The 15852-nt window shown below is 37.3% G+C and overlaps 1 protein-coding gene across 1 annotated transcript in view; it reads left to right on the top strand.

Moving 5' to 3' along the window:
• The window catches only part of LOC125668322 (cell surface hyaluronidase-like), a 35406-nt gene that overhangs the window by 13149 nt on the left and 6405 nt on the right, over nt 1-15852 (top strand). The window contains exons 6-18 of the mRNA XM_056163740.1: nt 1265-1480; nt 3529-3633; nt 3735-3871; nt 6842-6914; nt 7027-7157; nt 7287-7421; nt 8574-8639; nt 9441-9575; nt 10844-10973; nt 11170-11233; nt 11439-11474; nt 13085-13216; nt 14479-14659. Of these exons, the coding sequence (XP_056019715.1) occupies nt 1265-1480; nt 3529-3633; nt 3735-3871; nt 6842-6914; nt 7027-7157; nt 7287-7421; nt 8574-8639; nt 9441-9575; nt 10844-10973; nt 11170-11233; nt 11439-11474; nt 13085-13216; nt 14479-14659 (1541 nt within the window). The remainder of the gene's footprint in view (nt 1-1264; nt 1481-3528; nt 3634-3734; nt 3872-6841; nt 6915-7026; nt 7158-7286; nt 7422-8573; nt 8640-9440; nt 9576-10843; nt 10974-11169; nt 11234-11438; nt 11475-13084; nt 13217-14478; nt 14660-15852) is intronic.

Raw genomic sequence — 15852 nt, 5'->3', positions numbered from 1 at the left:
TCCGGTTAATCCCAGAACTCTTTGGAAAACATCTAGTCGTGCTAGCACTAAACAGAGAGATCAAATCTAACAATTCACAATAGGACCTGGATTGATTGTTATAACGCTGTTTTTGACAATATTGCAGTCATTTTAGGGTGGATACAAGTGACCCTTCCCCTCATCGAAAATCTGCCAAACGATGTTTTACGTGCCATAGGGGTTGTGCGTCATTAAAGGGGAAGGCAACCAAAGAATTACATGATAAATGATAGGATTAATTATATGATAAACATTTTTCATACAATTCTGTTGATATACTGTTCAGTACTAATTTGAAAACGTTAAAAATTAAAATCCCAGCCATTTATAGAGTCTGCCATGATGTGGAACTCTTTTTTACTCAAGACCACAAAAAAATAATGATTTTGACGTCATACCGTCTGTTCTGGTTTTGAGGAGATTCTAAGATCATTAAAGATGTGCATGTGGTAGATTTTACGAATGAAAAGGTTGATACCTCTCTGTTATTTAAGCTGTTGATTGCACTCATGCGAAGGGAATATGTGTAAAAAGTTTTTCTCTCTCGAAATTCCTGACCCAACCAACTAGACAATATAAACTATAGATCCATCCTTTGCGTAATGACAAGTTGACGTTCGAGACATTTGTATGAAGAAACGTGTACCGTCTGCCTGGTCTGCGACTCGACTGAAAGTCTTCTTTCCTTAATTTCTTCTTACGAAAGAACGGACTCAAATTTACACGGCTTCAAACTTAACAGTTCGTGACTTGTCGCTGCTGATGAAATAAACCTGAACCGACGGTGTGGCGTCATAAATTAAACTTCAATGACCGCTCTCTTAGCGGTGGATAATTTAAGTAATTTAATATTGATTTAATCGTTAAACAAGGATGTGTGTTGTTAAAGACTGTCATTTACTATATCAGTAAGTAATACTTTACTCATAAAAGCACCTGTGTGCTCAGGGTTGCCGTTCCCTTTAACTCGGGACACCTTTAACGCCCCACTTATTTTGACAGTAAAATTGGCAATGCTGATTGATTAACATCAGCATTGACCTCTTTCCGGTCGCATCAGTGCTACATGTAGCCACGGGAGGATTTACAAGCATTAGTCTATATTTGAGCCATTAAACGCAATATCGAAATATCTTTGAATAGCTTAAGGTTTGTTTTGAATTTTTATATCACGCCTTTCTTACCTACAAATAAAGTTCTGGTATTCGTTGTTTTAAATAGAATTTTTGTTATTTTAATATAGGGGACAATCCCTCTACACAGGAACTTCTGAATGACGATGGTAAAATGGTACGCATAGCAGAACTTTACCACGAAGAGAACGGAATCAAGTTTGGTGTCCGTAGCTGGGTCCACACGATAAGAAGAGGACAGTGTTACTCTAGAGGGAAGTCTAGTCTCGCACAGAATTCTATACCGGTGCTGCATCTCGTGGATGATACCAACACATGGCAAACAGGTAAACTATGAACACGCAATCACAGTCTAACGCGTCCTATAAATAAGTGTTAGGCGCTTTGAGAAATAGTACGTGCTCTTTCTGTAAGCCTCAAAGTTTAACTGTTTCAACATGTCGTGTAAACCCAATAAAACCTCGGAGAAGAGGGACCAAGAATACAATATTACTATCAACTGCAACGCCACTTTTTATATTTAGCTCCTACCATTTGACTAGGCAATAATGACATGTGCAATCTACATATAACTAAAATCAGACTTCTTAGATCCGCGCCGTAAACTCGTAAGAGTTTACGGTGCGCATGTAAGAAGTCTGATTTTTATTAGTTTGATGTTCGGTGATGTGTTATTAAATATATTCATTAAGGAAGTTATCTCTCCAATTGTGGATCATAACTGCGCATGCTCTATGTATCTTAAGTATTTCTTCCTATTGGGGGAGGGGGGGGGGGTCAGGGGATTTGGTCATCATCAACAATGGCTATCAACAGAAAATCAGTCATTAATCCGGCAACATAGGATCTGCTGTCTGCAGCTGAAAGGTCAACGGAGCATAGCTTTCGCTAGCTCAACACCCGCAATTTCATAACCACCATTAACAATCAAGAGTAATGAATAAAATGGTTGATTAATTGTATATTGTTTAACGTCCCTCTCGAGAATCTTTCACTCATATACAGATGTCACCACTGCTGGTGAAGGGCTGCAAAATTTAGGCCTATGGTCAGCGCTTATGGCCATTGAGCAGGGGGGGGGGGGGGTCTTTATTGTGCCACACCTGCTGTGACAGGTTTTTGCGGACTCATCCGAAGGACCGCCCCATTTAGCAGCCTCTTACGACCAACAAGGGGTATTCAGGTCAAGCCCCTTTCACACACTCACGGATGAGACGCCAGGTTATCCCGGATTGTCAATGCGTGATGGTTCGTGACAATCCGCCATCAACGTGTACAAACTGTGTATGCATTCGGTGGCGTCCGGAACAATACAGCTTGGCCAAGCCAAACCGTGAAAAAATTAAACATGTTTAATTTTTATCCCGGATCGTCCCGGAAGAAAATCCTCCGTGTTGATCCGTTTAGGTACCGTGTATCAACCGATAGGTCCGTGTATCAACCGAGAGGTCCGTGTAGCCACCGAAGTAACCGTGTAAAGTCCGGGGTCATCCGTGTCCGAAACTTTTCTGCTGAAGAATACGGTCTGTACACGGATTGTTTCCGGTAACTACTCGGACAGACACGATAAACGCAGGGAAGAAAGACCGTGATAATCCGTGCATCTCCGTGAAACAACCGTGGATGGACCGGCAGAAACCGTGATCTTCCGTACGCTCCGTGATCATGCCGGCAGTGACCGGGATTTTTTCCCAGGACATACGGATAGCTACCGTGCTTATCCATAGAGAAACCGGAGTTTTCCATGTCTGCATCGTGATAAGACCGTGTTGATACCGGCATTACAACGTCACAAAACCCAAAGACGTCGGATCACCCCGGATGACTAGAATTTTGCATCCGGCGTCGACCGGTTCCTGATCCGTGAATGTGTGAAAGGGGCTTAACCCGGATCCCCACGGGGATAAATAAAAAGAAACCTATAGCAACGAAAAACATCGCATTCATAAATAAATGCAGAAGTTGATGAAATTACATAACTATATCGGTGGTCAACAGCAATAATATCCCATATTGGCAAACGCATAAAGATGTCGGGTAAAGTGATCAATGTGCATCCATCATGCTCCTCGGGCGACTCAAAAATGTATAACGTTAGTGGATTTCCAGTTACAGTGTGGATAATTGGGAGATATGACATTCAGTAACAACTGTTGCAACGGTGCTGGTATTACGAATGTCTGATAGTGCTACATACATAGATACATATGTAGGAGTTATGAGATTGAGATCGTTACCTTCACCTTTCATACACTATAATCCTGCTGATTTTGTATAAATTCCATATTTAGTAATTTATTGCTTGCAAAATATTATCTAGTAAAAAGAAAGCCCATGTTTCATTTATTACATGTGCATATGTACATTGCTATAGGAGATAAAGTGGTACTACTTTCCACTGATTTCGATTGGAAACAGAGGGAATTCGGGACCATTGTAGACTGTTCATCCTGTACCTCAAAGCAAGTTCGAGTGAACAGTAAGAGTTTTATTTGTTTACAATATGATATTTTTCATCACATGAACATTTTGTACCATTTTGTTTTATAATGATATTGAATCGTCTGTCAATTTAAATAGTTGAGCCAAAATTTGTGCATTTCGGAGAAATTTACAAAAACGTGGACATGCGCGGTGAGGTTGCCCTGATGAATCGAAACATCGTAATAGAAGGAGGAGCTGCCGCGGGTAAAAAACAAATGGGAGGACACGTAAAGGTTTGTACAATACTCTAACGAGATAAATCATACTCCGAAGTCGAAAATCGGGTACATGTACAGACTGTGGACAAAAGTATCGGAACGATTTATGACGTTGTCCAGTTTGCAAAAATACTCGCGTTTGATTCGATGCTAAAATAACCATATTTCATAAAGAATACTAAACATAAATTGCCACTATTTTAAAGAGAAGACAATTTTGTATCTTCCTGTCCAAAAAATACCTTATTCATCTTTAATATTTCGTGATATAGCCTTTGGCTCTCCGTACTGCAGTGATTCTCTTGGGGAGGGATTGGTACAAATGTTTAATAGTTTCACAATCGAAACGGGTCCAAATTGAATAAATTTTATCAAATAATTATTCCACAGAGGTAATCTCATCCATTGATTGCTCTATCTTTTTTTTTAATCTTTAACCATAAATTTTCTATAATGTTTATATCTGGGCTCTGTGCTGGCCACTCCATCGTGTTGATATGGTTATATTCCATGAATGTTTTAGTAGCCCTAGAACGATGAACTGGTGCATTATCATCTTGAAATATATAATTGTTGTCCGGAAAGTGTCTTCCTATTACTGGCCATAGATTGTTGTCTTATGATTTGAATATATTTATCTGAATTGATGTTCCCCTCCACACGTGTTAATGTGCCGACGTCATGATAGGTTATGCAACCCCAAACCATCACGGCAAGTTTCTTGTTTTTTACAGGTGAAATACATTCTGGTCTAAAGGCCTCGTCACTTTTTCTCCAGATATACACTTTGTTATCACTACCAATAACAATTTGACTCTCGTCTGAAAAAATAATTTTTTTTCCAGCCATCGTTTGTCCACGTTGATTTGGCTCGACACTATGCCACTCTTCTCTGCCTGTTTTCAGGGGAAATCCTTATTTTTTTCGTAAAGACACATCGACTATACCTCTGATTCTTAAGAAAACGCCACACTGTCTTTTTGTATACATTTCTGTTTTCATTATTGTTAAAAGTATTCGTCACATCGGCAAATGGAGTTTTCCTGTTAGCCTTCACTTGTCGTAAAATTTTCCGTCTGTTACGATCGCTGAGACTTTTCTTGCAACCTGTTTTAGGGGCTGTTTTTACAGTTCCTCGTTCACAGAAATTTCTGTAAATTCGATGCACAGATGTTTTAGCCATATCTAACATATCTGCAACTTTCTGAAAAGAATTTCCATTCTGAACTAATGTAGCAACTGACTGTTTAACACCATCCGATGCATATTTATGTTTCGAGGCCATGTTGTTTGGAGAGGTCTTTACTAACTTTATGATTGCAGACGACAAAGATAACGTAGTTAGTGTAAACAGGAAGTCATCATCATTATGAAAATACCTAGGGTGTAGAGTCAAATCGTATCTACACTGAAAATGCTTGCCGTAAATAACGCGAACAGTTTCATTCTTGTGTAACGCCACGTAAACCGTTCCGATACTTTTGTCCACAGTCTGTATGCTCGCTTAGGTTTGTCCGTCTCTTAAGTGTTTGTCTGTCTGCAATTTTAACCAAGTTCATATAACTTTCAAACTAATACAAGATAGATTGCTGTGGCCTTCAATTTGACATTTAGATATATCGACGACGTTTTGTCTATTAACAATAATAACTTTCATTCATATGTCGATTCATAATTAGATATTTTATTGAAAGTAGACATTAACGGCAAACTGACAACTCAACTGTAATACAATCGGGGTGATTTCAGCTTCTCCATCGTCAACTTCCCATATTTATGTAGCAATATTCCATTATCACCTGCATATGGTGTTTATATCTCTCAACTGATTCGATACGCAAGAGCTTGTTCTGCGTATAGTCAGTTTTTAAATCGAGGCAAGCTACTGACAAACAAGTTGATGTTACAGGGGTTTCAACAGATTCGATTGAAGTCAGCATTTCGCAAATTCTATGGTATTTATAACGATCCAGTTCGTCAATACAACCTATCTTTGGGTCAAATGCTGTTATACCGATTGTTAGGCCGATCTTGGCTAACTGATTTTGACTACGGATAAATCCGTTTCCCTGATCAGGATATAGGGCTCACGGCGGGTGTGACCGGTCGACAGGGGATGCTTACTCCTCCTAGTCACCTGATCCCACCTCTGGTGTGTCCAGGGGTCCGTGTTTGCCCAACTATATATTTTGTATTGTTTATATGAGTTATGAGATTGATCACTGTTCGTTATCTTCACATTTCATAAAGACATCATGTGTCATAAATCCCTCAAGATCATTGCTAAATGACTACTAACGTTAAAGGTCGTGACAGTGGAAAGTCGCCACGTTTGGGGACCATAAATTTCACAAACCGATCTTGTACTTTATTGATTATACAGATTCAGTACTAAGCGTGTAATTTCTGTGAAAATAAATTCTGCTTTGATCAATAAAGAATGTGATATATTCAAAATCTTACCTTATATGTTACTGATAAAAGCATACTCATTCAGCAAACAATAGTGAACTCTATCTCTATAGATAAATGTTACCTAATCCATCCGTAAATGCTTAATGTCCTGAAAAATCCAAGAAATCAGATGTTTGCGTTAGCGACAACTTTGATTAATGCACCAACATTGGCACTGGTTAATTCTGAACTGTGCAAACGAAACGTACAGAGTATATTGTAGGTCACTCCCTGTTTCATGCTAATGGTATAGCTGCTTCAATTCTTTGGGAGGGGGGCTCCGTGGCCGAGTGGTTAGAGCATCACGCTCAAAATCACACGGCCTTTCACCTCTGGTCGGCGCGGGTTCGACTCCCGCTCGCGCCGATAAGAGAGAAAGTTTCCCAGTTTGCTTTCGGAAGGTCAGTGGTCTCTTCCCAAGTACATTGTATCTAGGTTCTCTCTTCCACCAATAAAAACTGGGCGCCACCATATAACTGAAAATTTGTTGAGTGTGGCGGAAAACATCAATCAATCAATCCTTTTTTACAGTTTCTGAAAGGCTTCAAGACGGTGCAGGTGAAAAATGTGGAATTAACGAACATGGGACAACAGACCTCTCTAGGTGTTTATGAAAATATCTTTACAACGTAGCTCTTTTGAGTGATGCCACATTATAGCTTATCAAAGAGAGTCATTTTCATAATTTCTTACTATTATGTAACTGTTACCCACAGGAAACTACCCTCTCCACTTCCACATGTGTGGAGATGTGGATGACAGATCAAAGCCGTCCTTACTAAGTGGAAACAGTATCCACAATTCATTTGCTCGTTGTATTACTGTACACGGTAGTCACGGCGCACAGGTAAGTAATCTACCGAATATTAATTTACCAATTAAGATAATTGTCAATTAGCACTATGATTTTTGATATCAAATTAGTTCCAATCTTTATTCAATTAATTAAGTGCTTTTAATATTTTACTTTACCCAGGTTAAAGATAACTTCTGTTTGAATACTCTTGGTCATGGCTACTTTTTGGAAGATGGTGGCGAGAAAAGAACGGTATTAGAAGGCAATTTGGGAGCTGGACAGAAGAGGAGTAAACTCATAAAATCCGACAAGTTAGTATCATTATCTCCCTTTATCGTCAAAATGCTCACATTGTGTATCTTATCTTTTTAAATGTATCAACATTCATTTTTATATCACGTGAGACATACTAAAATGTGTTCGTACTGTACTTTTCGTTGTTAGCGCCTTTTTAATTTTCAACTCTTCACAAATTTAGATATTGGTTATACAAATAATATGTTCTCGCGTATCGAATCAGTTGACAGACATAAACACCATATGCTGGTGTTAATGAAATATTCAAATCTAACGAAAATCAAATCTTTCTAACCGTTGCAGGGTGTCAATACGCTAATGGTCCTATATTGTAAAATTGGGTTCATTGTACAGAAAGTCTAAGGTATGACACAAATAAGAGTATCAGATTCTATCGGAAAAAAATAGTTCAAAGTTTCTCAAGAATCCAACACTTCACTTTGCAAAATCAGTAGACATATAGAGGACAAGAATCATTCAAATTGGTTGAATTTTAATTGGTTAAAATCATGTTCCCTGTGACCAGGGCGGGCAACAATATGGGCGAACCTCAAAACTTTATAGAATGTGTAATAGGAGAATTTTAAATAAATCGTAAGAAGAATCAAAACATTTTGATATCAATTAATAAGGCTACTACATGTATTTGTCTAAATACACGCATCCACATGTGCAGTGTAAATTAATTCTACTGAAACTATGCATCCCCTTCATAGACAGGGCGAGACAATAAATATTTAAACACAGAACTTTTCTTCAACAAAACCGTACAATTTATCAAGAAAAAAAATATTCAAGCATATCTAAGTTTCAAGATCTATGCCCCTTCCTTATGCCAAGGCGAACTTGCGTATATAGAAATTCACAACATTAATTGACCTGCAGGACACACACACCCCAATGTATTACACGCAGACCAGATGATTAAGTCTCTAAATATAAGATACATGAACACCCCGATACTTAATAATTTATTGTTCTGTCGCTAATGTGTTATGAAATATGTCTAATACCTGTATAGGACCAAGGTGATTGTACTCCATTTTCATAATTACGTGTATATTTGTAAAATACTGAGTTTGTGAGATGATAGATTATGCACGTATGAAGGAACATTCTGTACGACTGTCATATATATACTCTTTTTTTCGCGATGTCTACAACAGTAAGCCTACAACTTTCTGGATTACAAATCCCCAGACTTTTGTACGAAACAACGTCGCCGCAGGAAGTGAGGTAAAATTAACTCGTTTGAAATTAATTATCATAGCACAGAATGAATTATCATACCTGTAGCACAGACATAATTATCACCGCACAGAAATAATTATCTTAGTACGGAAATCATTATCATAGCACATAAATAATGATCATAGCACAGAAACAATTATCATAGCGCCGAGATAATTATCATAGAACAAAAATAATTATCATAGAACAGAAATAATTATCATAGCACAGAAACAATTATCATAGCGCCGATATAATTATCATAGAACAGAAATAATTATCATAGCACAGAAATAATTATCATAGGACAGAAATAGTTATCATAGCGCAGAAATAAGTACATGTATCATAGCACAGAAATAATTATCATAGCACAAAAATAATTATCATAGCGCAGAAATACTTATCATAACACAGGAATAATTATCAAGCACAGAAATAATTATCATAGCAAAAATAATTACCATAGCACATAAATAGATACGTGTATCATAGCACAGAAATAATTATCATTGCACCGAAATAATTATTATTGTACATAAATAATTATAACACAGAATTAATTATCATAGCACAGAAATAATTATTATATTACAGAAATAATTATCATAGCCCAACTCTCTATTGAACCCAAAATCATAAAAAGCATGGATATGTTTGCACGACTTGTGTATATGATTGAATTTTTGAGACTATTGTCTGTACAATCAGCCTATGGATAATGTGTTCAAGATAAATCAAACTATGTGCATTCAATTAGGTTTATTCGTAGTAATTGTAGTATTGTATCCTATGTTCTATTTCTAGGGTCACGGGTTTTGGTTCGTTTATCCTAACACACCTCTAGGTCCCTCCAAGGATTTAAACTTCATGGACAAGTTCGAAGCCATGCACACAGCGATTTTTGAATTCGATAACAACGTTGCTCATTCCAACGTGATGGTAAGGGTATTATGTATCAGTAATGATTTTGAATACATTCGTGTCATACCAAGTCTATTCACAATCACCCAACCAGATGCAACTGTGGATGCTGGCCCAGTAAGTTCAAATGCTTACTAGTCTTCTAATACACTATTGTAATGAACCAATGATAACTGTATTTGTCTCACCACCTGTGCTCAACACCAGCAGACTACATGTGTTCCCTGCTGTCTCACCATCTCTGTGTATGTTAAATAGCAATCTACTAATTGTGTTAACCGACTGCTGACCACGAAACCACGGATTGTGTTCACTGCCGATCCTTTATCATAGTGTAAAAGTTATACGGTACCAATTTTGATGCGCATTTCGACAAATAATGTCTCTTCAGTGATGCTCAAGCCGAAAGTTTGGAAATTCGAAATGACAAAAAACTTGTAAGTAGAGCGAAAAGGAAAACTAGAGTGCCAAAAAAAAAAACCAAAAAAAAACTGGAGCCAAATTCGTCCAAGGATCAGAACTATGCATGAGGGAGATATCATCCTTAATTTTGAAATGAATTTCTAAATTTTAACACTGCAATTAAATATACATCCGTATTTTCAAGCTAGTAACGAAGTACTTAGCTACTGGGCTGTAGAGACCCTCGTGCACTAACAGTCCACCAGCAGAGGCCTCGACCCAGGGGTCATAATGTAAAAGTTACACGGTACCAATTTTGATGCACCAGATGCGTATTTCGGCAAATAATGTCACTTCAGTGATGCTCAAGCCGAAATTTTGGAAATTCGAAATGACAAAAAACTTGTAAGAGATAAAAGGAAAACTAGAGTGCAAAAAAAAAAAAAAAAAATGGAGCCAAATTCGTCCAAGGATCATAGCCAGTATTCAATAATGCAGGCTTTGGCCACTAGATACTGTTGGTCCGGTAATTTTCACAAAATATTATTCCAGAGAGATCGACATTAAATCATGGTCACATACCATTCTTTTAGTGTACCAATCATCGTCAGAGCTGAATTTTCTTTGTTTTGAATATTTACATAGTAATGCAAAATAGACTATACTTTCGAGAATAAAAGCGCAAATTACACTATGTAAAACTTATACGGTACCAATGTTGATGCACCAGATGCGCATTTCGACAAATAATGTCTCTTCAGTGATGTTCAAGCCGAAATTTTATGTTTTCGGAAATTACAACCATTAAAACATATTTACATTAAATTGTATAGCAGTTGTGTAGAATCTGACTTAATCTAGTGACATCTTATATGAATTCTTAGAGTGGTTTATTCATCGACAATATCTTGAACACTGATGGCAGTCTGGGAACAACCAACAAGTACGAACCTTGGGTGGATCCAAAGGATTCTAAATCTGGGGCCAAAATGGTGACGATTAGCAAACTCACAGGTAAGATTGAAATCATAGACTTCTTTCAAGAACAGCTCTGCATATCTGAAAATTAAAATCCCTAAACTCTCTCTGATTTAAAAATTTGGATATTACGGACATCTTTATTTCCTTACGAAATACTTAAATCTATCGTTTTAGCTAGGTACAATTTCTACACACATTATTAACATAAAATAACATATGGTTATTTCAGCGTACAAAAACATGAAACAAAATGCATGGATTAATGGTGGATACATCAAAGTCACTCAATCTTCGTAAGTCTACAGAGGCTGGTACAGTGCATCTCTGTTAATACATATATGATTAATGTTTTTACATCAGCACAAGTTTATTATCTCCATCTTTGCATAATAAAACTTGTTACATGAAACGATATCAGATTCAATGCGCATTCTTCATTGTGAAAACTCTTTTAATCCATAGAGAACTTGTTTATAAAAATATTTTCCTTTCATTTAGATTCTCAGACAGCGTCATCGGATTAACATTCAAAAGGTACAGGCATAAAATTGCATAGCATTCACATAATATTATATACCAATTCAATGTAACTTGTATGTAGCTACAACATGTAGTTTCCTTCACAAATCAATTGTGACGATATGTAAACTCAATTCAGATGAAATTAAATTGTCAATACTAATGAAACTGACATTCATTTTCGTTTCATATGAAGTTGGTCACGTGTCTTTTATTGCGAATGAATACAAACACTGCTTCAAAAGTCAGCTATTCTGACCTAGCGTCTTGCTTATGCAATGCAATGGCGAATTTAGAGGTCACCTCGCTTTTCGCCACAAGTTAAAAAATTAAATTATGCGAGTAAAAGCCCAGATTGGCACCCAAATTAGCTCAGTATTTTGGCTAATATTCTACATCCACACCTCCTCCTTTCTGAAATCCTGGATCCGCGACTGCAATGACATCATAACAGAAACGAAATGTATAGTGATTCGGTCTTTGCATATATAAGCAAATATCCTTCAAAACTCTCTAATGCATTTATCATAGGATTAAAGAGTAAATGTAAATATTGGGATATGATAGGAAGTTGGTACGTCATCAAATCTACTTCGTGCGTTATCAAACTTCCGCCAGAGTTCGTTTGCTCACAAACCAAACTCTTCCAGTTCGGCATTATGGGATAGCAATTTCTTAGGTCGCGTATACTGTGTGACGTCACTGTAGAATGACGGAAAATTGATTGATTAAATATTGTTTAACGTACCTCTAGAGAATATTTCACTCATATGGAGACGTGACGTCACCATTGCCAGTGAAGGGCTGCAAAATTTAGGCCTGTGCTTGGCGCTTACGGCCTTTGAGCAGGGAGGGATCTTTATCGTGCCACACCCGCTGGGACATGGGACCTCGGTTTTTGCGGTCTCATCCGAAGGACCGCCCCATTAGTCGCCTCTTACAACAAGGAAGGGGGTACTGAGGATCTATTCTAACCCGGATCCCCACGGGATGAATGACGAAAATGCATAACGTCAAACGTAAACAGTTTAAAACAAGAGCGTAAGTTTTACATCAAGTTCATTATTTACACTATAATTTGAACACAGTCTCCCTACTTTTGATAATCTTTTGAGTATTCTATGATTGAAATAAAATCTATACTTTTATATTAATGCTGTTAATGTCGGTATTTTCAAGCTACTTATTTAGTGTTATTTACCCCCGTGATAATCGCGGACTCACAATATACAAATCTGTATATTGTACTGCCTCACATAGAGGTCTAAACGTAGGTGACGTAATGAGGCCTCGACGGGGAGTTTGTGTGTGTTATAAGATTTGATCACGTGACCAACTTCGTGTCATATCCCAATAGCAAGTGTATACCCACGATGCAATAATTTCTGTATAATAAACCATACATGCACCTATGTAATATTCCCCATCAAAAACACATAATAGTTTGAACGTGTATATATTCCCTGCAAAACCTATATGTAATAATGTCATATTCCATACAAGATATATCGTGAAATACTTGTACAAATTTCATATTCCATAAAAAAAAAAGAACATGCATATATCAATGTCATGTTGTGAATATGAATATAAGAAAATTATCTATTGATATCCTTGTTTTTCAGGAGTTCCCCACAGGAGCAATACATCGAAGACAGTGTTTTTGTCGGAGATTCACCTAACATCGGGACTCCCACGGTGATAGGGAGTGGAAATTCATTCAAAACATACCCACGGTCTGTGCCTTTGGAATTTGCGTAAGTATACGTCTGTAAGTCAAAGTTGGTTATCTTCACGATGTAATGACCGCATAACTTAGAGATCAAAAGGTGGAGTAGTTTTAGAAGGAATGTATTTTTTTAATTCATGTATACTTCTGTGTACAACTTGTCTGAATTGATTTATTGTTTTTACGTCCCGTCGAGAATGTTTTACTCATATTGAAACGTCACCCGGTGTAGGTGAAGGACCACAAATGCGAAGGACCACTTTAGACCTAGCTTAGCGCTCAGGGCTGTAGCAGCGAGGGTTCTTTATCGTGTCAACGCCTTCCACCACACGGGACCTCTATTGTTAAGGTCATATTTTGAAACACCCGTGACTCTCACTTCTAAATCCTGAGCGTAACTTGTTCGGACTCCTCTGAGATGAGTTCCCAACTTTAACATTTTTTAATATGTTGATGAAATGTATCCGCATACTGTAAACCATCTATCATAAAGTCGTCATATTGTTATCAGAGAATAGTCACTAAAAATAGTTAGCGACGATTAATTTCCACGATCGGATAGTCAAGTGTTATTTCAAGGAGTGTTTTCTAACCGTTTAAATTCTTCGATCCGCTAAAAAATTATTATGTATTTACCATTATCATTTTACTTCAAATTCCTTTACGCAATACTGTGCCTATGAAAACCCATTTTGAGGGAGGCCATGATCTGTAAATATCATTAAAAGCAAACATTATATCCAATTCAAACATAAGATTTCCATGTCGTTCCGGGATCAGTATTCTCGAAGCAAGGGCGGGTCACTCTAATATATGTCAGGGTGCTCATATCTGAAAACGATGCCGGGATATCTTCATACTGTTAGAAATAATTTGGAATATAAATTCTCACGTTTATTTTGAAACTCGGGTTTATTTTGAACTGAGTATCATATTTACATTCCCTGTGATAAGCTTTGTGTAATAAGTCTTTTTACGTTTTTGCTGCGGACATTGATTGAGGAAACAGTGAATGAATGAACTGCGTGTCAGACTCAGAGACGGTAACTGTCCGTGGGCCAACATGCATACAAATCTCGCAGATACTTCTCGCACGCGGATAACAGTTGGTTAACAGTCTACAAATTTATGGCCATTATGCTATATTAATATTCAAGTTGAACTGTCATTTAGAAAATAAACAAAATGGACACCAGGAAATGTGTATACCTCTGTTATTACACTGTGTATTTATAATTAATTCTTCAAAAGACCATTCAAATAATGAGCATATGCAAACTTTTTCCTCAGCGACCAACCTCGTCAAGGTTTCGTGTTTTACCATGGCCCTGTGTATGTTTCTGACACGTGGTTTGGGGACTTCGCCGACACAGACAACTACAAATCCGGTGCTCTGGGTTTTCAGCGAGATAACGATGGTCACAGTTCACCAATCAGCGCGGTCGATGGACTCAAGTTCGGATTTGCAGACGTATGTTTACTAATGATCTTTATGTGTGTCATATATAGTCGAGACTACTTGAATTAATGATTTTAAAGTAGTTATTCCCTAGAAAATAAGAAATCGGTATCACTGTTTGTTACACATGCCACGTGTATTGAAGATATGAAACATACATCTTACATGTGCATACCAATGTCTAGATTAATTTATGCATGAATGATAGAGGTATTCCCAAAAGTGTAGGCGAGCGAGAGCATGTGGCGACATAATAAGAATTAAGCCATCAGTATCTATACACTCGTGGATTATTCGCGCACATATGAATACCGAGTTCTGCGTAAGCCTTTATAAATACTGAAGCAAATATCGTAACAACTTTCTAGCCCCATCATGCGATGCAAAAATGATGACGTCATACTTTCGCGAGTGATCAAAAGAACTGGGTAGAGGATGTGATGACAGACGATTGTGTTCGCTACATTTACCCTCGGTGAAATCTCTAAGATGATTAATAATGATAGCCTTTTTTACAGGAGTATGGTCTCAAAGGATTTTAATTTGTCATTGGTCACAAAAAATTGAAGATGTCGGCAGTACCCTACACAGATTTCATGCACAAATCGGAAGTTATGTTATATATATCAAAAGTGCCGCTAAAATCTTAATGCTGTGTGAAACGTGATTTCATATGGAGGAACACTTTTAGTATACCGGTCCCCATAATATGGCGCGCTAAAATAAGTGCCGCCGAAGGCGGTTTAGTATTTATATATATACGCGATCGGTAAAATCGTTAAAAGGGCAAAATTAAGCCCACAATTCAATTCTTTGTGTAAACTGAGGTTTAAAAAACTGGTTTTTCATTAAAGTTTTTTAAAATTCGAAATAAAATCAGAATGCAAAAAGACGTAAAGTTTCTGTTTCAAAATAGAATTCGTTGTCTAGGAAAGTGTCACGTGTGCGTTATCTTAGGAAAGTGTCACGTGTGCGTTATCTTAGGAAATTCCCCTGAATATTCTCGTCACTTATGTTGATGTAAGCAAACTGAATTTCATCTGGGATTGAGAAAGGATATTGATTCTTGCTATTTTACGAAAAATGTTTTAGTAAGTACGACACTGGGAGAGAAAAAAAATTTGTAAAACGTTAAGGCATAATTGACATTTTATCCCACGGACACTTCCGAAATGGGGGTTGGCCCAAACATCCTTGCTTATTTT

This window comes from Ostrea edulis, chromosome 4 (genome assembly GCF_947568905.1).
Source record: "Ostrea edulis chromosome 4, xbOstEdul1.1, whole genome shotgun sequence".
NCBI classification, from domain to species: Eukaryota; Metazoa; Mollusca; class Bivalvia; order Ostreida; family Ostreidae; genus Ostrea; species Ostrea edulis.
Note: the sequence above shows the minus strand (reverse complement) of the source record. Positions and strands in the feature narration are given on the sequence as shown.